The 21,909-nt window shown below is 38.9% G+C and overlaps 1 protein-coding gene across 2 annotated transcripts; it reads left to right on the forward strand.

The window, feature by feature from the left end:
• Positions 1-4,797: 4,797 nt before the first annotated feature.
• On the forward strand, positions 4,798-14,469 carry LOC108805055 (transient receptor potential cation channel subfamily M member 1-like). 2 transcript variants are annotated; one of them, XM_018577009.1, is made up of 6 exons: positions 4,798-4,879; positions 7,858-8,071; positions 9,842-9,966; positions 11,153-11,324; positions 13,236-13,410; positions 14,305-14,469. In XM_018577009.1, exons 1-6 carry the CDS (start codon positions 4,877-4,879, stop codon positions 14,441-14,443), a joined length of 828 nt encoding a protein of 275 aa, XP_018432511.1. In that variant the 5' UTR covers positions 4,798-4,876; the 3' UTR covers positions 14,444-14,469. The 2 variants fall into 2 exon arrangements, with proteins under 2 accessions (XP_018432511.1, XP_018432512.1); XM_018577010.1 differs by having other exon boundaries at positions 14,351-14,469.
• Positions 14,470-21,909: the final 7,440 nt, after the last annotated feature.

Consider the following 21,909-nt stretch of genomic DNA (forward strand, 5'->3'; position numbering starts at 1 on the left):
ATATATATATATTTACGGTGTAATACCAATTTATTGAAATACAAAGCTGGAATTAACCCTAGAAATATTCTTTACTAGCCTGTCGGAGCAGTAATGTGATTGCAATGTACAAAGCATAAATAGTACCACAAGCTCAGAATAACTGTATTATTATACAAACAAACAACAAAGCGACAAAAACTCTTACATATTTAAGTAAGCAAGAATTGGGGATTTGGGAACTACTAGGGAAAGTTTGTGTAGAGATTCATAATCCCAAGGTATTAGATAGTTATCAGTTTGTAAAAGTATTCAGATCATGTAAAAAAGGTACATTTTCATTTTCAGACATGTGTTAATACAGAATTAGGATTTCTAAAAGCCTCATACGATTTTAAAGATTCTCTGTCATTGATTGCATGAGGTCATCTATTGCATGAATATATACATAGTGCACATATATACGAATTCAGATATTCACTTACATATACAATATACAATGTGCAATGTATGGCCTGGCATTGTAAAATTTGGATCCAACATATGCAGTACATCTCTGCAATACATGCCAACGTTGTTGTGTTTTATCTCTTTAAAGACTGCAAGTACAGAAAAATACCTGTTGATCTGCAAGAAATGCACTCGGCTTGTAATATCTTATAGTGGGCTGACAATACACAGCATGGTGTGTGGTATCAGCCCTGCTTAGTTTTCTTTCGCATAACCACTCAACCACTCCTCCTGTCTTCATCTCCAAATCATAGACACTCATTTATTTGTAAAATAATAACTAGGATGCCTAAATAAACTTTTTCAGATAACACAGGTCAGCTCTGAATTTATAACAAGATTAGCATTTTTGTTTTTTGCACTAATAAAAAAGATTTAACAAACTGCTTTTAATTAAATATTTATTAAAGCAAAATGGAACAAATAAATTAAGATAATTGTTAGATTTACATACACTTTAAGCATTTCATTTTGTAAGCATTGAATGGTCTCAGAACAAAAATGATAATAACCATTACTGAATTTTTTATTTTTTTTCCTAGGGTCAAAAGGCATGGATAGAAAAGACATTTTTCAAAAGAGAATGCATCTACATAGTTGCCAACAGCAAAGACAGCAACAGGTAACTGCTCATATGTTTGTTAAAAAATATGTATTAAAGGTTGCTTTTAAAATCTATATTAATTTGTAATAACATGCTGTAATGATGGTGGCATGATTCCTTTAGCTATATATATATTCGTATGCATTTATTTTGTGTTAAAGCAAACCTTTTCAATAGCTGACAATTTCCTAGGATAAATTATTCATGTTGGTGGCTTCTGGGCATTTTTGCAAGTGTGTGCTATATTTTAATAACTAAAAGCTGAAAAGCACTATACATCATGTGGTATTTAAACTGTTAATAACTTGCCAATGGCTTGTTTATACTATTCCTATTTGCTGTAAGTTCCTATCTGAGCAGATACATAAAACTAGAGAAACTGGAGAAAGGGAATGTGTTATTGTCTGTAACAAGTAGTCAGATGCTTAATTTATTTCTAACCTACAAAATAATGCCATCTAGTAATAGTCTGCTTATTGCTGGTAGCAGACCCTATTTTTCCATAAAAAATAAATAAATCCATAATAACTATAATTAGCAGCTAGTGCTGTACAAGATATACCTGATGGCTAATTGGAATTATCTTTGTAATGGCGATGATGCCCTCCAACTTTTCCATTGTAAACCCCATTTCCATCCACCTGTATGCCAACAATAGAAGATGGTGGGCATAGAATGTACTGATATAACCACACCCTGCTGGGGGCTAATTAATGAATTGTCTCTAATAAATTAGATGTCTTTCTTTCCTGAAACATTGGAGCTTTGCTCTTCTGTAGCATGCATACCCTAAACCCTTCACATGATTCTGATATTATGAAAGGTAATGTATTCATTCATGTAGTACTAACATTTTCACAGTACTGGTAAAGGAATCTTGAACTACTCATATCAGTTTCAGCCCTTGATGGAGCTTAATAGTGATGCACCAATCCCGATACTGGTATAGTTGCGGATACTGAGCATTTTGGCTCCGTTACTTACCCCGATATCGGAACTGCTGGTCAGAAGGCGATTCCCTCTGACCAGCAGTGCTGCGAGGGAGCATGAAGCCGGCGTCAACGGCCAATCAGGAAGCCAGGCGGCAGGTCATGACTGGCCTCCCGGCTTCCTGATTGGCTAGGAAGCTGGAAAGCTGGCTTCACGCTGCCTAGCGACACTGCAAGGCAGCCTGGCTTCCTGACAAATCAGGAAGCCAGGCGGCAGGTCATGACCCACCCAGCTTTCTGATTGGTCAGGAAGCCAGGCTAACTCGCAGTACTGTGAGGGAGCGTGAAGCTTTCAATAGAACACCGGCTTCCCAGGGCAGGAAGCTGGGCCCATGCTACCTTCGGGATGTTGGTACTGGTACTCGGTATCGATGAATACCGATAAAAAAATATCGGCACTCATACTCAATACTGAAAAACTGGTATCAGTGCACACACTTACACATATGTCAGGGCCAGTTTTGAGTAGAAGTCATTTATTGTATTAGCAGTTTTTAGGACTGAGACGAAACACACAAACAAAAGGTAACACTAAACTCAGGAGTTAAATCATAAAAATGTTTTCAAGTACCTTAAAGGAGAACTATGGGGTAAGTTTTTTTCCCCACAGTTCTCCTAAGGGTCACGGGAGGACACAAACTAGCGTCCTCCCGTGACCCAAAGCTCAGTATACCGTGAGCCACAGCTCGCTGTATACTGAGACCGCAGCAGCCGGGACGGATCCCGACATTACTGTCTAGAATAGCTGTATAGCTGTCTAGCTGTACCCGCCCCCTCCACCGTCCGTTCCACCAGTCAGCGCTGGAGGATCGGACTCACCTCATAGTTCTCCTTTAACTATTAACAATACTGTAGCTTATTTGTGTATCACTCAGCTGTAGATCCTCAAATCATCTCTGAATTGGTGCTGACACTGTCCTTCCTTCTGGAGGGTGGCTACTTTTGTTCCCCATGGTCCCTGTGTGTACAGATACATTTTGATAATAGTTGGGATGCTTGAATGCATTTTCAAGATTGAATTCCTGAGTTTAGTGACACTTTAACATGTCCATGACAGCCTAGGCTCAAAGCACAGGGTTAAATGATGCCTGCCTACATTCAAGCCCAGAAGTGAGCAGTGAAAAAGTGGTGAAGGATAATGTGGAGTTCATTGTTGTAATGTGGAAAGGGTGAGTATTGAAAAAAATGTCTGAGCTTAACAATGATATTTAAAACTTTTAAGCATTTATACATATCAGACACCGAGAAGTATGGCTACTCCTCAGGCACATATTATAGCTGCATACTTTTACAAGCCTGTGAATAATCAATACAGTTCTATATGATTAATAAACTGAATTTACTTTGATTTAAAGGAGAATTATGGGGAGAGTGAAATAGACTCTTCCCCTCTTCCCCATAATTAAAACCAATGTGTGACACTGAAGCTCTATTAATCAGAAACTCATCGAACACATACCACCAAACGCTGAGTTCCCCATCCAGTAGAGACTGGGGATTGGTACTGTCAGTCACAGATCCCCTCAGGGATTCCCTCCTTCCCTCTCCATTCCTTCAGCACTGACTGTAGGGATGGATGGGGAGGGAGTGGGCACAGCTGGCTCTGCCTCTGTAGAGCTGTCAATCAGGCAGCATGGCGGATCCCAACAATATTGTCGGGATCTGCTCTGGCTGCAGCGCGGCTCTATTGCCCACCATATGCTGACTTTTGGGTCACAGGGGGACATAGTATATATCCTCCTGTGATCCCAAAGAGAACGATGGCCAAAAAAGGTTGGCCCATAGTTCCCTTTTAAGAGTAATATGTAGTGTTAGGCCCCGTTCACATTGCGCGATTCGCAAATCGCGCGTTTGTCGCGCGATTTGCATTTTGCGCGATATCGCGTGATTTGTTGCGCAATATCGCGCAAATGCTTGCATTGAGCAAGCGAGAATCGCGGCAAAATCCGCTCCAAAAAGGGTCCTGCTGTAGCGACACACGACCCGCGACAGCAGGACCCTTTGCCCCATTGAGAGACTCTAAGCTGACAATATGATGCTGTCTGCACCCACATACACAGGCAGCCAGGGAGAACTTACGGGTACACATGCGTGCCACACATGCGCAGTGGCAGAGGTGACAATGAAAATAAGGGACATACAGTCCTGTGGAGGGGGAACAAGGGGATTATCTCTAAAGTGATGAGTGCACACTTCCAAATCAGAAGTATGGGAAAGCGCCACACATTAACCAGGAGGCTGCAGTGGTAAACAAATAATATGTAAGTATATCCGGACATTTGATTACAAAAGCATTAATGTTCCTGTACTCAGTTGGTATAAAAAAATTTATTCAGGCTAAAAAATTCAAGGCTTTAGTACTGCTTTACACATTCTACACTGTGTATGTGGTAACTCTATAACCGTAATTAAGAAATGTTTAGTCAAGGTTAACTAATTTTGGGTAGTTTAACTACTGCATGCATATTTAGCACTTGTTGTTGCAAGAATTTAACAAGAATTCAAGAGTCATATGTTACCTAAACGTGTTATATATAAGCACAAACAGTGTAAATACACATGTGATTCAGTACTCATATAATGTTGTTGTAATACTTTCAGATGTTACTGTGGTCAGCTTATTACACAGCATATTCCAGTTCCTCAAAATGCTATAGCTAACAAGAATGGAGAAGACAACAAGCAGTTGGAACCTGTGCCTGAGAAGTGGTCTCTTAGTAAACACACACAGCTGAGTCCCACAGATGCATATGGGATTTTAGAGTTTCAAGGAGGTGGACACTCCAATAAAGCCATGGTAAGTTTGTTTATGGAAATCATGTGCTTTATGCAGGAAATGCTGAAACTGAATGTGTGGTTTTAATATTCAAGAAATTTGGCCCGTTATTTTGCAAAACCATAAAAAGGTTTTGCAAAATGGATATTATAAAGTAAGGGAAAATCCCAGGTAGCCAATGAATATAAAAAACTAGAGCTGGTACCTTTACTTTTTGAACGTTTCCTGTTTCACTCCTTAACAGTGCTGTTTGGGCTCTAGAATGGACTAACCAGCCCAAGAATGTTACTTATTTCAGTCTATGAGTTTTTTCCAGTAGCTTGGTCCTTCCCTCCCTTTTGCCTATAACGCACTTTTACAATACAATAATAGCTATTAGTAGGTAATCACATGCAACTGGATTTGTTCTGTAATATTGAAAATGTTATCCAAGCCCTTTTTTTTAGTTCTGATGAGTGTCCGAGAAAATAATCAAGGATTTATATTAACACAGGTGGCACATATACCTAAATCCAATTACCATTGAAATACAGATGTTATTGTCCAAGAACAGGATGAGTGGTGTGGAAGTTGTGGAACCACCCTGTTCTAGTTAGATAATCCAACCCTTGGTGTCAGGAAGGCTTCATAGGTGTTAATCCTTCAATTTGCATGGTTTAAGGTGTGAATTGTTGTAAAATGCTGGGTTAGGGATGTTAAATGGACATTATATGGAAGATAGAAGGTATTGAAAGCCCCCACCTCATTCAAGGATGGCTGTTCCAGTTTGACCTTACTTTCATGCTTCTTGCGAACAAGTTGTCCTCTCTGTCCAAAATGTGCATTTCACTGTCCTCAAATGAATGTTCTTCTTGCTTAAGACTTAGGAAAACTGATGAATCTTGACCTGTATGTTGGACCATTCTTTTGTTGAGAGATTGTTTTGTCTCCTAATTGTACAGGTCTTTGCGTTCCTCACAAACTGCACTGCATATACTGTACCAAGTTACTTCACATGTGTATGGGTGTCGGGTCTTTGGCTGTACAAGCTTCTGTCTCAGTGTATTGCTGGGCTTGAAAGACACAGGTATGAAATGTTTGTTCAAAAGAAAAAGAGATCCTTCTGAGTTTTTCTGACACTTCAGCTGCTTATGGTATGACTATATTACTCTCTCTGTTCCATTTTTGATGGTCCATCCTTTGATGGTCCTGTGTTTTTGCTTGACTCCATAACACAGCCATGTTTCTGCCTGTGGAAGTTATCCTTGTACTTAAAATAGGTGACTTTGAGGCAGAGGTCCAGCATGGAACATACTTGGTCTGGCTTGAGTTCTGTTCAACTGTCAAGAGTCTTATATCATTTCAGATGTTTCTTTACTGTCTCAATAGTCTCTGCAGTTGGTATACAAGTAAAAAGGGATGTGATATCATAGGACAACATTGTCGCTTCTGGCTCTAACTTCAATCCACATATTCTTTGGCATTCTGAATATGGTGTACTGTGTTGCCAACCAGGGGTATATGGACAGTAACCAGATACCTAGCGACAGAGTTGATGATGCAGTTAACTCATCTTAGCGGGGCACCTACCTTCTGTATTTTAAAGAGTCTGTACAGGCATGGTGTAGCTTACCTAGGATAGGTATGGTGGTACAATGTCTGGTCAATTATTTTTACCTTTCAAGGTGTGGTAAACAGTACATCACCTTTTTCTTGTAACAGCTAGTGGCATCCTTTTTTAGCGACTTCTTAGTAATGACTAAAGTGGTAAGACATCTTCATGCAACGTTTCAGAACCCAAAGGTTCCTTCATCAGGCAAACAGAAAGTAATGTTCTGTTTGCCTGATGAAGGAACCTTTGGGTTCTGAAACGTTGCATAACGATGTCTTACCACTTTAGTCAATAAAGAGATTGACTGAACATCATATTGGAGTGCGAGTAGCTTTTTTGTTGATTTCGAGTTTTCTGCGGAGGCATCTGCTGCTACTCCAGCACCCACCCTGTATCTTGGTTTTTTTTTTCCGGTCAGGAGTGCGATGGGACTAATTGGATTTTGATTCACTGAAAAGAGTAGTAACCTTAGAATGGTAATTGGATATATGCATGACCACAGTGCATCTCCCCTTTGTCCACAAGCAGGATGGTAATGCTCAGATCCCTACTAAGCTATGTAAAAGTCCTCCTCTTCATTGGGGTCAAATTGGAATGAGGTCCTTTGGCACTAGACAGGACAGCCAAGACCTTCAGACAGAGTTGCTCAGCCCCATCTACCAGTATGTGGTTGGTATGGATGGAAGTTTCTATAGCTGTGATAATATGTGCCACAACACATGGACATGTCAGGCTGCTACAACAAAGTTCATACGCTTGGATAGGATTTCCATCTCTGACTGTGTAAGCTCTCTGAAAGGTTCTTATCACTTTATTGCTTTGGGTTGTTCTGCTATCATTCTTACTTATTCAGGTTAACTCCTCTGCTCTGTCATTATTGATGGTCCAGCAAGTTGGTGAACTATTTGACCTGTCCTTCCTTGCCCTTAGCATGTTAGGCTCGCTTAGCTTGGTAAATATAACCACTCTTTCTAGGATCTCAGTAAGAGTTTTGATGCCAAGCTCCATTTACAATCATCAGCTTTCTGTCTCAAAACTTCAATGGTGAAGTGGTTCTACAGTTAATGTGTTTTAACATCTCTACCCCAACCTGACAACAAGTCACAGGGATTGGCTTATGTAACTAGAACAGGGTGGTTCTACAACTTTCACACTCCCTATTCTGTTCTTTGACAATTACATCATATATTTCTATAGTAATTGGATTAAGGTGTATGTTTTACCTGTTTGTATATACATGCTGTGGTGTTTCCTGATACACATTAGAACTGAAAAAGTGGCTTGGATCAACTACAAAACGTCTTCAACATTACAGAACAAATCCAGTTGAATGTGGCTAACTACTACTAGCTATACCATGACCTGGATAAATGAGAACCTTATGATTGAACGAATTGTTCTTTTACAGTACATCCGTGTATCATATGATACAAAGCCTGATTCTTTGCTTCACCTCATGGTAAAGGAGTGGCAATTGGAACTCCCTAAGCTATTAATCTCTGTGCATGGAGGACTCCAGAATTTCGAAATGCAACCTAAGCTGAAGCAAGTGTTTGGAAAGGGACTAATTAAAGCTGCTATGACTACCGGAGCCTGGATTTTCACAGGGGGTGTCAGTACAGGTGAGACCTCTACATCTTCACAATTGATTCACTGATCAGACAGATCACATAAACAGCTACATTGTTTAACCTCTTGCCGTCCGCCCGTAGTAAAAAAATAAAACCCCCAGTGGTGAATAAATACCACCAAAAGAAAGCTCTATCTGTCCCCAAAAAAGGGTATAAAATTCATTTCAGTACAGCGCTGCATGACGGAATAAATGTCAATTAAAGTACCGCTGCGCTGAATACTGAAAAATGGCCTTGATGTGAAGGGGGTTTAACACCGCGGATGTCAACTGGTTAAAGCCAAACTCCCCTCACCACAGATCAGCACAACAAACCATAGTAATAAAGGAAATATTAAACATAGTCCTGTTCAAAAGTTTGCATGGCCTTAGTTATTAATATCATGTACTTCCCCTTTAGTATCAGTCAATTGCTGTCTTTTGTTATAGTTGTCAATGAGGCCCTTTATTTTCTCGTGTGGTGCAGCTGCCCATTCTTCTTGGAAAAAGCCTCCAGGTCCTGTAATTATTTTGGTCATCCAGCATAAACTGCATGTTTGAGATCTGCCCAACGTGAACCAATGATGTTGAGGTCAGGAGACTGTGATGGCCACTCTAGAACCTTAACTTTTTTCTGTTGCAGCCACTGATAGGTATACTTGGCCTTATGTTTTTGATTATTGTAATATGTTGATAAGTTCAGGTGCGCCCCAAGCACAGCTTCTCGGATGAGGAAATGCATAATTTCCTCTATTATGTTTTGGTTATATGTTGCATTCACACCCCAAAAACATCTTCCAGGCTTTCCAGTAGGAATGGCATGCTCATTTTCATGGGCCTTGTTGACTACTATCCAAACATAGTGTTTATTGTTGTGACCATAAAGTTACATTTTTAGTCTTTTCTCTCTAAATGATTTTGTTCAAGAAGTTTTGAGGTTTCCCTATGTGTTGTTTGGTTTGTTTTAAGTGTTGTGTAAGTGGGCTGTTTCGTAACAATAACCAAGGGTTATGTAAACTTATATACACAACTGTATCATGATTTTTATTCTAGTATACAAATAGACTGCACTATCCAGAGAATTTTTATACTTGAGACTTTATTGAAATTCACAGCAAATCCAGTATAACAGTGAATAAAAGTGTATAAAGCAGCAAATACCAGCACCGCAAACCCCCAACCAGCTACAACCTCACACATGTTTCACCCGCAGGCTTATTCATTATTCATGACCTCTAAGAATAAGCCTACTGGTGATGCATGTGTGAGGTTGTAGCTGGTTGGGGGTGTGCAGTGCTGGTATTTGCTGCTTTATACACTTTTATTCACTGTTATACTGGATTTGTTGTGAATTTCAATAAAGTCTGAAGTATTGGAATTCTCTGGATAGTGCAGTCTGTTCGTATACTACTACATTCCAAGGTGGAGACGCCCCTATTAGACCAGCACCTGGGGAGTCCTGATGCTGGCTAAGGAATTGGAGCGGTGAGATTTCCTTTGGCTCTACATGATTTTTATTCTATTTACAAGCAGTAATTCATTTTCCATTAATATTTTATTTAACAATAAACTCTGTATTTTGTTTTACTTTTAAATTTTCACAAATCCAATGTTTTAGACTTCAAATCTGACAAATAACGAAAGAAATGCACTTAGTGTTTTTAGACCTTGATAGTGTGAACTCTATCTAGGTTTATTGCAGCACTTGAATCATTAGCATGTGACTTATTTTTTGATCTTATATCGGATCACAGCATGATCCATACGCTTCAAATTGTTGCAGGTGTCATTCGCCATGTGGGGGATGCTTTGAAAGATCACTCTTCCAAGTCCAGAGGAAGAATATGTGCCATAGGAATTGCACCGTGGGGCATCGTAGAAAACAAAGAAGATCTCATGGGAAAAGATGTAAGATGTTTAATGTAAAAAAATAAAATACAATAGTCACAAGAATTAAATATAAAATGAGTGAAATGCACAAAGAATCATACATTTTTCTAGTGTCACTGCTCTTTAGTTTATTACAATGTTTTTTTTGCGCTCATATTTTTATTCCACAAGTTTTATTTCATATCATATGAAATCCTGATTTGTTTTCTGATTCATATCAATTAACACTTGCCAGGGTTTAGTTTAGGTGCAAGCCCTATTTACACTAAAACAGCCTCCTTGCTTCCTCTCACAATAAGACTGATATAAAAAAAACAGTACTGAGAAGTTTATCACAACCATCAATCAAATTCCAAGCTGCCTATGAAATATGAATGTGATTGATAATAAAGGAAGCAAAGAGGTCCAGAATTGCATAATAAAAGTAAAAATCTGATCTGCTAATGGTCTTTTATGGGACTGAGTATGCTTTTTCTGCCAGGGAGTACACAGGATTCAGATTAAAGATAAAGTCAGTCAGGTTTCCTATTTAAGTACAATTTCTGGATAGCATTAGTAGCTCGCTGAATGCTTTCAGTTATTTAATGAAATTCCCCTTTAAGAAGCCTTTTACCTACTTTTCATGGAAAACTTTTTCTACAACATTGAACACACTTATTATCTTTTATACACAGTAAAAGCAAACAATGATGTCATGTTTACAGTGTGTGTAAAATTTGTAGTGGTGTGTTTGGCTAAGTATTGTCACGAGTTGTAGAGTTCATGAATAATACCAGCTGTAAATGTTTAACCCTGTTTTCCAGAACCAAATTAATTTACTATGTGACCTGTTATTATGACCAGTTAATTCAACTCATGTCTTGTTCTTTTCTCAAAGGTAAAATTTGCCAGTGAACATTTGTTTAAAATCTCATGTACAGTTATAGCATTTTACAAAAAGAAGTCGATACAAAGAAAACACCCCGTTTCAGTAAACAGCCAGTAGGCTGAATTTACAATGATATTACAGATGTGTTATTTGGCATAGTGATTGTTATTTTAAGTCTAGTAATGGTTATATTTTTAGCTCTCATTGGCTTTCGTTAAAAACAACAGTCAGTTATGGCAATAAAAATTGTTATTCCTTTTTGAATTGAGCCTCGTGTGGTTTTAGGACTCTTTATATGAGAGGTTCATAACTGATTTATGTGTGTTTATTTAACAGGTAAATAAACCTTATCAAACAATGTCAAATCCCCTAAGTAAACTCTCCGTCCTGAACAACACTCATACACATTTCATCCTTGCGGATAATGGCACACTTGGAAAATATGGAGCAGAAGTCAAGTTACGGCGTCAGCTAGAGAAGCACATATCTCTTCAGAAAATTAATACTAGTAAGTGTAATAAAAATGTTTTGTTAACTTGGTTTTGATGAGGAGAGAGTACTTTTCTTACTGCTGAATGCAGTAATTGGGGACCCACTCAGTCATAATTTATAAGTTGCTCTTTTACAGACTATGCTCAATGGTCACTTTATTAGTTACCCCTATCTATGAGGCATATAGAGGTGTATATGGTCAGTAACATTACCTGTGTACACTGTGCTATTTAAATTATACTCAGTTGGCATTTTGTATGCAAATAAAACATTTCCCACACCACTGCCCCACTAGCCTGAACCATTGGCAAAAAATAGAATGGATCCTATATTCATGCTGTGTGTGGTCTTACTATCTGCACCTGGCTAGGAAATTCAAACCTTTTTCCTACCAAACAAGACTGACATGTAAAAGAGTCCCAAAAATGTATCCATTGCCAATATGTTACAATTACCACAAATAGGAGGAAGTTGCTTACGGCATGCATCTTTCCCATTCTAATGTTTGGTTGATCAACTATTGAACTTCTTGTCCATGGCTGCATATACTGAGTTGAGACCACATGACTCTTTGTATGCCTAGTTTTGCTAACAAGCAGGTGTACCTTATAAAGCGGTCACAGACTATACAGTATATTTTATTATAGCTGTAAAAAAAAAATATTTCAGGTTCTCAGTTCATTGCTAGACATTGGGCTTGTTTTCATAGAACTCTGTCATGGCGCATTTGAAAAATGATAAAGGCAATATTGAAATCCTTGGGATACATTTTACAGGTTACAGGCACACAATCTTAGGCTAATTGTTTAGTGGAACTCAAGGGCTTGCTACAATTAGTTTGCAGTCCTCCTATAGCCAAAACTTAGTTTTTTGGTTTGCACAGACTGGGGAGGGTAAGAACTGTACTCTATTTTTTATTGCTGTGTCCATGGAATGGAGATTCGTCTTCACTTGTGTCTTGGTGATTAACAAGGAAATGAGGGGGAAGAGACACAGATAGCAATATAAAACTGAGGGAAGTTATAACTTTTATCCACACTACAAAAAACAAATGCTGGAATTGCTACCTGTGTCCCTATTGGACCAAACAGCCTTACTTCCTATCCCAATGATAGGAAGTTAGGACAAATCTCTGCAATGGGGTCATAGAAAGCAATAGAAACCATTCCCCTTCCTATAATTTGGGCTGCAGTTGGGCTTTAAGCAATAAAATAAAATAATCAGCCTGTATTAACAAGATGTGTGCAAGACCAGCATGTGCTATGTCATAATACAGTATATGGGTATTTTTGTTATTCTTAGTCATTGAGTTTCCATGTAACATGTATGCAATAGCCTCATCGTCATTACCTACTTTATGATTTTTAGGCTGTCTATTCTGGGCTCCAAGACATCTACTACCTTTTATAGAATGTTGTTTATTTATAGAAGACACTGACAACGTGACACATGGGTTTCCCTTTGTCATCCTATGCCTGGGAATAAAAGTGAGGCAGGGACAGCAAAGGGATGCTCAGCTGTCATCTCCTGCATCTGCGTAACCATCATCACTAACACATTACTGTGTGTAAAAACATTGTATGTATGAAATGTATTGTTCTTATTCATTTATAGGATGAAATTGTTGGTTTTGGTCATAGTGTGTAAAAGAGGTAATTGGTACACTGAGTGGTAATTAGCTGAAGAAAACACATAGCTGTAATATACTGTATATGATCCTATTGATTAAAAAGTTATGTAGTGACCTATACCAACCAGTCAGAAATAATCTGTCATTAGTTTGCCTGCTAAGCATCTTTAAAAGCTGATTTTAAATGGATATTGTGAATTTTTGAATGCCATGACTTCTTGCTTTGCAAATGTAAGTATGTTGACATAAGTGCTTTTGTCAATAGTGAAGAGTGGATGTGCTATGTTAATATTATAGGATTAGGCCAAGGTGTGCCTGTTGTAGCACTCATTGTAGAAGGTGGTCCAAATGTCATCTCCATCGTTCTGGAATGCCTACGAGAGGAACCCCCCATCCCTGTAGTAGTTTGTGACGGAAGTGGACGCGCCTCTGACATCCTATCTTTTGCACACAAGTACTCAGAGGAAGCAGGGTAGGATTTCATGTTCTTTATCATTGTTTCCGTTATTTTTGTTTTAAAGATTTCAAATGTTTCAGTTCAATTAAAGTAGATTTTACTTCGGATTGCGATAGTTGTGAAATTTGCAGCTAGGTTTATAAGTGTCTTATTAAAACAATATACAGAAGGAACAAATGGCTCCTTGAAGGCTGAGCTACACAAGTAGCTTGTGGCAGCATAGAGTATTCATTGTAGAAATTGGTGCATTTTGCTATCATATGAGAATAATCATTAATTCATGCTGCTTGTGTAGCTCACACACAGGAAGCCATTTTTTTCCGTAAGTGCAATGATCAGTCACTACTCTTACTGAGCAATTGCAAGCAATTTGAGAAGAATTGAGCTAATAAAATTGTGTGTGTACTTATGCATTATATGCTTAAAACAGAACTCCAATTATTTTATTTTTTTAATAATAAGCACAACACTGTAAAAAAAATAAAAAGAAGGTTTTGATCAAGTATGTAACTTCTTTTTGGCGCTGTACCCTGCAGAATCACTGCTTCGAGGTCCAGTGCCAGTTATTTTCTGGGCTGAATGATAGTCAGTGTCATTCAACCCTTTTTCTTTTGTTCCCAGGCTGTCATGGGCACACCCTTTGGGGGTGAATCACTACGGTGGCCTGGGCTCAAAATACAATACTAGTTAGGGCAGAACTGATGTTATAACATCAGCACGGCTCTCTGCAGTGTTGAAGATTACCAACTGCAGATGCAGGGAGTAGAGAAGAAAGACCCGGGACATCATGTGATTTGCTCCATTGGGGGCTGTGGGAGCCTCCAGGCAGAACAGCATGGCTTGCACTTATAAGTACAAAACTATGAGATGTTTATTGCTCTGGCTACTTCCTTTGATGTGTATTTGTAGGATAATCAGTGAATCCCTTCGTGATCAACTTCTCGTTACCATTCAGAAAACATTTAACTACAGTCGGAACCAAGCTCACCAGCTCTTTGTTGTCCTTATGGAATGTATGAAGAAAAAGGAACTGGTAAGAAATATATGATAAATGCATGGTAAACCTAACAGAGATACCCTACAGAGCTAGATACAAATTCTTCCTACATGTACATAGCTAGGAACAGATGCCATTTTTCCAGTCAGTGGTCAGGGATTGTCGTCAAAAAAGTACAAGCATTAAAAGGTTAGTTCACCTTAGTTAAAGGGTTACTTTACCTTTTCACAAAAATTTGAAAGGTGAGCTATCCTTTACACTTAAACATGACCCGTGTCTACCACCCACACCAGCCTGTGAAATGTCACTACACAGCCCCAGAGGCTCTTATAGCAACAACATGCTTCCAATGGGGAGTGGTGATTGGTTAGTGTGGCCACGTGACCATGCTGACCAATGGAAGTTTACAGATAGCAAACCGCACAGCTGCTGGAGTGCATGTGCCAGACACAGTGCTGATGCGCTTGATTGAGATGCATTGCACTGTTCCTTTATTTATTTTTTGTTAGAACTTTATTGAAATGTCACAAGTGACATTTCATTAAGTTCTATGGGCACACCACTGTGGTGCGCTCACAAAAAGTGCTGCATGAACTGAGCCATCTGTGGCAAGACAAATTGCCCAAGCCACTGTACGTCCTTGCTCCTGCAGCCTCCTGAGATATGTGAATTGCATATGCCAGGAGACCGGGAGAGCAGGACATGCCTTGGCAAGAATTGGCCTTTGGAATGATCTGGCCAAAAAAGGGAGTTAAAATGGACCTGGATACTGAAGGTCTGCTTTAGGTATTTCAAAATGAGTGCTAATTGAGGGGTTCTTCTTGTTCTTCATGTGAAGTGTTAAAAAAAAAATCAGTCACAGTATATTTTTAAGTATGAAAATATTTTGTCAAAAATTAATCCATTGGTGCAGCAAACATAAGAACAGAGAATTGTGGGAATTACTACCTATAAAGAAAGTAGAAACCACTGGCGCTCCAAAACTCCTCACATCAGGTCTTCTTTATTGACATGATCAAGGTGGTCTCACAGTGTATGGCAACATTTGGGAACCCTGTCCGGTTCCTTCCTCAGGCAAGCAAAGTGACACTCCCTATAAACTGAATACTGTTGCCATGATGGAAATGAGAGAACATTGTTAGCAGTTACTAACAAATATGGCTGGATGCAGATTGAAATAGAAAGGTTATGTTAATAGTTCTAAATCACATTAGGATTTAATCAAATCAAGCAGTTTCAGGCCAGGTGCATAGGAGTTCTGCCTCTTTGCACTACAGTGAGATAGATAATATATAGATAGATAATTTTATGTAAGGTGACTAGCACTTTAGCTTCATTGATCTACATAGACACACTGCTTGCATACAGTCTAATAGTTGAAGAAGAGTATTTTGGCTGAGAACAACAAATGTTTGTTACCTTTTTCCCTAATAAAAATGTCCTGTGTTCAGTTTGCCTTATTTGTGTGACTTGTCAGTGTGTCATATTCCTCATGCCTTGTGCCCTGCCATTCTTCATCCCTATACTGTCAGTGTCTGGCTGATCATGGGACAGTGTCTAATGAGCACATAAATGTGGAACTAATACTTATAAAATCACTCACAAAGCAGCTCTTGTGTGCCTTTTCTATGAAGGCATGCTTTTGTTTCTCTGACTTATTCTTGGGATTTTAAGCATTTCCTGAGACAGATTTTGTTAAAGGCATCTATGTGATAGTCAGCTGACAGCGTGGAAATCAAAGTAAATGAAAATCACAGGAAATAGAGTAATGGTAACTTTAATGGATTCTTATCATTTGTTTTGCTTTTCCTTATATCCTGAACAATTATGTGCTACATTTATTTTTCTAAAGGCTCTTGCACACAGACGCAAATACAGTGTACCTATTGCCATATAACGCAAACACCTGTATTTGCAGCACCCAGGAGTTGCTTTGTTTTTCTGTTCATAGGAATGTATGGACAGAAAACGCTATATGTGGGTGTACATGTATGCGCAGGGGCTTACGTTCCCAAATGTGAAACTTTGGGAATCTACATATGTACACATGTAAATGCCGGTACCAGCGTTTACACGCATACACCAGTGTTCAACGTACTACATCAATATGCCTATATTTGTGCCCATGTGCATGGTCCCTGTGCGTGTTGTAAAGTAGCCACCGTTTCAAGCTCACTCCTGTGATGGACTACAGTAGTGGGGAACAAAAGTAGCCACCTTCCAGAAGGAAGGACAGTGTCAGCACCAATTCAGAGACGATTTGAGGATCTACAGCTGAGTGATACATAAAGAGGGTACAGTATTGTTAATAGGGTACTTGAATGCATTTTTAAACAAATTGTACTCCTGAGTTTGGTGTCACTTTAACCTATCCCTATTACAAAGTTAACAGCAATGGGGATCACCAACACTCAAAGGATGAGCTTAAATCCTTGTGTTTTCATTATAGAATCATGTCACATACATTGCATAGCTAACGTTTCGGAACCACACAGGGTCCCTTCATCAGGCAAAAATAGTGACACTATCCCTATTAAACGCATATGAAGAAAAATTTGAAGAAAAGCCATATGGTTACAATCTTTAGGTGCTATACACTTGTGAATTAAATAAACTTATGACATGTATTGTTATGGCTTCATTTGCCTAACCGCATCCATATCATGAAGTGGCAAAATAGGCACATTTGATTGTTTTTTAACCAGTTTTGCACAAACAGTATTTCCGCATTAGGCAAACAAAAATCACTGAAGGGAATAGATCAAAATTGCAGCAAACAGAATCTGGAGCAGTTGTGACCAGCTTTTCTCTTTCATTTTCTAAGCATAACTGAACAAACTGAAGAGAGAAGCTGGTTGGTTGCCATGCACAACTACTCCAGATTGTGTCTACTTCAGTTTTGATAAATTCCCCTACAAATACTTAAATATTGGGTTAATATTTGATCATCTTTGTATTACTCTATGCAGGTTGCTATGAAGACATCTGTAAAATGTGCCTCTGTTTATCATTTTTGGAAACACGGGATCTTTTATGATTCTGTATAGCTCCCTATTAGATGTCAGGGAAAATATATCAAAAGTAAATTAGCTTCAGTTGCATTAAGGTGCCCATACACCTTGTGATTATCCCGAACTAAATTAGGCTTTCGGATGATATTCGGTCAGTTGATGGGAAGTGAACGATCAGAATTACTGTACAACTGCCCGAATTTCCTTGATCGGTCAGGCTAGAAAACTTTTTTCGAATCATATGAAAATCGAAGGATTAGTGGTGTTTTCGTTGGAAACAAATCACAACATGAACACTGCACATGCACAAACAAAAATCTGTTCTGTCGATCGACGAAATTTGATTAGTTAGTATTGCTAACGAATGATAATTGAATTTCACATTGGTCTGTGCATGGTGGGGCAGTCATGCAGAAATCGAACGACGGTTCGATTACGGCACGCAAAAAAATTGAACAAGAATTGTAAGGTTTATAGCTAGCTTTAAACTCCTAAAACTTACTGCTAAAAGTAAGATTGACAATTCTTCAGTGTAAGGGAAACCAACATGCTTTACTGTCATACTCAAAACCTGATGTTGAGGAAAGAACAGCATCCCATCAATGATTAACTAACGAAATAGTATGAACCCAATATTATAGAATATAAGAGGGAAGTGGTAAGTTTTTCCTTCAATATATTGCATTTTGCATCATTTTATTGACAAACTGTACTTGTATCAACTAAGGAAGTTTAAGACTCATTCACATGGGCCTTCTGCGTTTGTTTTAATTGAACACAGGAGAAATTGATGTGAGAAGAATGTTTGGTTTTCTGTGTTTATATGCAAAATGTACAAGTATTTCTAAACTCCCTTTTATCATGTGTTTACATGCGTTTAGATATGCTTAGATTATCTAATATGCCCTGGACACAATTAAACATAAGGCACCTGTATTCAAGTAATCACACGAGGTGCATTATACCATTTAAAACATTACATACACTTGTATGTGCTTAGAAATGTCCTATAAACACATATAAATGCATAAAGTCACATATATTATTGACCATGTGAATGAGGCATAACAGAGAATGAGAAAGTTAGACACAAAAAACATAGTTTAAAGAAACACAGAATAACTTTTATCATTCTTATTAGATTTAGGTATAAGAATACAAAATCAGAATAAGAATACAAAAAACACAAAACAGGATTTCCCTTAAATAGACTACAAAAATAAATGTGGTAGACAGGGAGTCTGTATATACCAACTTTATAGCCTAAACACAATTTTGCATGTTAACACGTTAATGTACACTACAAATGTTAGGGTGTTGCAGTGCTATTCATTTTGAATGGCACCCCAACGTACAAAGGCAATTTAACTTCTATGTACACATGTTGCAGAACACTACTAAACTATGTACTATGTACTAATCCTTTCCACCCCATTCTCTTTTATTCCAGTGCATTACAGCACAGTTAGTTGCTGGAAAACACTGGATCGCATAATTACAGCGTACCTGCATTCTGCGGCAGGAGGGCGTGTGGTGGTGCCATTCAGGTCAATGGGACCGCAGCCACACTTCCCGGCCCGCAGTGCGAATGCACCAGAATGTGTGGCACAGCAATGATCGCACACATTATTGTGCCACGACTTCTGGTGCAGGTGGTCGCACTGTGGACCAGGAGGCCACCACCATGCCCCCTCCCGCCCCAGAACAGAGGGAGGCTGTAATAACAATAATTATTATTCAAGTTTTATATAGCGCCATCAGTTTGTGCAGCGCTTTACAAAATGGGGGAGACAGTGCAGTTACAATACAATTTAAGTACAATAGTGTTGGGAGAGCCTCGCTTGTGAGAGCTTACAATCTAGAAAGAGGGGCAAGTGATACAAAAGGTAATAATTGTTTAGATTCAGTTAGTGGATGAAGTAAAAGGACAATTATGTTGAGGTGGGATAGGCTTCCCTGAAGAGATGAGTTTTTAGGGATCGCCTCAAGGTGGACAGCGTAGAAGATAAGTGGACAGATTGGGGTAGAGGGTTCCAGAGGATGTGTTCCAGTGTGTTTCAGCAACTAACCATGCTGGAACGCACTGGATTAGGTGTGAAGAAGCCCTCAGAGCTGACTCACGCTATCTCCAGACCAGTGCATTTTTTTATCTGCAGCAACAATGCATACACAGAAATTCCAAAGATTTTACATGAGACTAGTTCACATCATTGTGTTAAGTTCCAGAGCTTAAAAAAAAGTACACCAGCATGCTTTTTTTGCACTGGAATGCGCAAAAACTCAAAATGCACAATCCATTTTTAAAAAAACGTACCGGAACACATAAAAAAATGTGTCAAAACCATGTCAAAACATGTATAAACACATATGCAGAAGCGCATCCAGAACTGGTCTGGAGATGGTGTTAACAAGCCCTCAATTATTGATCCTGGAACATACCTGGAATGTATTGCAGGGACAAGTCTATAATTTTGCCACTTTACAGATCACTGGTTCGGCCACATCTGGAGTATGCGGTCCAGTTTTGGTCACCGATACTCAGAAAGGATGTCCTTGAGCTGGAAAAAGTCCAGAGGAGGGCAACCAAACTAATTAAGGGGTTCGAGGACCTGAGCTATGAAACAAGGGGGTCTATTCACGAAGCTGCCGAGGGCAGCCGAGTGAATGACCGATCTGAAGTGAAGTGAGCCGAACACTGTTCGGCTATTCACTTCAGGCTGGTACAGTTATTTTCAGCCGTACATCGGCTGAAATCAGCCGTACAAGCCAAGGTTGTTAAAATTAAATATGTTCTCTTTGGAGGTTAGAAGATTAAGGGGGGACATGATTTTCCTGTATAAACTATTCAAGGGCGACAGCAACATTATTAACAAACTGTTTACGATCAGCTCCGTAACAAAGACCAGAGGGCACAACCAAAAATTGGTGGAAAAAAAATGTCAACACACGGTGCAAGGGGTTCTTCACAGTTAGAGCGGTTAAGGTCTGGAACTCGCTGCCGCAGGAATAACTTTCAGCTAAGAGTGTGGAATCATTCAAGAAAATCCTGGACGAGTTCCTCGGAGACCATAATATACATGGGTACAGGTACGCCTAAGAGCAAAATCATACATGGACAAATACACACTCACACACCAACTCAAACATAAATGCACACACACAAATAGGTTGGACTTGATGGACTTATGTCTTTATTCAACCTCAAATACTATGTAACTATGTAACCTGCTGTTTATATTGGTAAACCCTCCTTCCTTGTTTGCCACAAACAGAAAAACATTTCCTTATTAGGAAGTTTTTCACTTCCACCAATAAGATTCACATTTGCTTTACAACATGTGTTTACTTTGCAGGGCGTTACATATTAATACAAATTAAGTGAACTGTTCTGAATTTAGCACAGTTGTTGTGTTTACTGGATAGCATTAAAGGTTTAATGAATGTTATTACTTGCGGAATGGATTTGGTTTTTAATGGGCTTTTGTCTGAGCTATAGTATTGCAGCCTGCTGAGCAAAAAAAAGAAAGAATTCAGAACAGTGATTATTATTTAATAAAGCACAGTTTACACAACGGTCTCCTATGCTACCACTCAGAGGAAATACTTAAGGCACAACAAACATTCTCAACAGCCATATTAAGTGTGAAAATAAATTTTTATGAAATGCTTTTTCTACACACATGAAAATTAAAAGGCATTTGTGATTTTTAGCAGCCATTAAGCAGCATTGAAAACACTGCTAGAAATCTTGTTCACAAAACCAGGGATAGATCAAATTAGAAACACCACATTAGGGCCAATTTCAATAATATGTCACCATAGGTTTTGTTATGATTACCCCAAGACCATACATACAGTTTCAGTTACCTAATTTAAAGTAAATTAGGGTATTATATATGCAATTACATCAGAGTCACTCTAATAAATGGCTCTACAATAATAATAGGCTGTGTCCATGCTCTAAACCTATGGTTCTTGAAAGACCCAGGGGCCCAGGGGCAAAAAGGAAATATTTCATGGGTCCACCCACTCTGCTAAAAAGAGCATATTGGATTGATGATGGAAGTGAGATATGCAGATACATTTAGTAAAGGGCTTTTTGGTCTCTTTAAGTCCACCTCACCATAACATGTCTGGTTATATATTTACATGAAAAGAAAAAAAATAAGCAGGCCAAACTGGGCCTTTTGTGTATATCACCAATCCTTTCTAGTATAACAATAATGATTCTGTCCTGGCATACTTTCATTCACACAAACATTTTTTGCATATAGGCAAAATTCCAGCGTAGGGCTGGAGACATGTGTCATTCCATAACCATCCAAATATCCATGGCCTGGTGGGTCTGAGGGGTGCTTATATACAGTAATTAAAGTCATTGTCAGTGGGCCTAAGAACCAGGGGCGTATCTGCCACGAGGCAAACAAGGCGTTTGCCAGGAGCGGCAGATTCGCTGAGGGCGGCGATGCTGCCTTGCCTAGGGCAAAGCTGCACATCCCCCCCCAG

The sequence above is a fragment of the Nanorana parkeri genome, unplaced genomic scaffold (genome assembly GCF_000935625.1).
Source record: "Nanorana parkeri isolate BGI_ZX_2015 unplaced genomic scaffold, ASM93562v1 scaffold82, whole genome shotgun sequence".
In the NCBI taxonomy this organism is placed as follows: Eukaryota; Metazoa; Chordata; class Amphibia; order Anura; family Dicroglossidae; genus Nanorana; species Nanorana parkeri.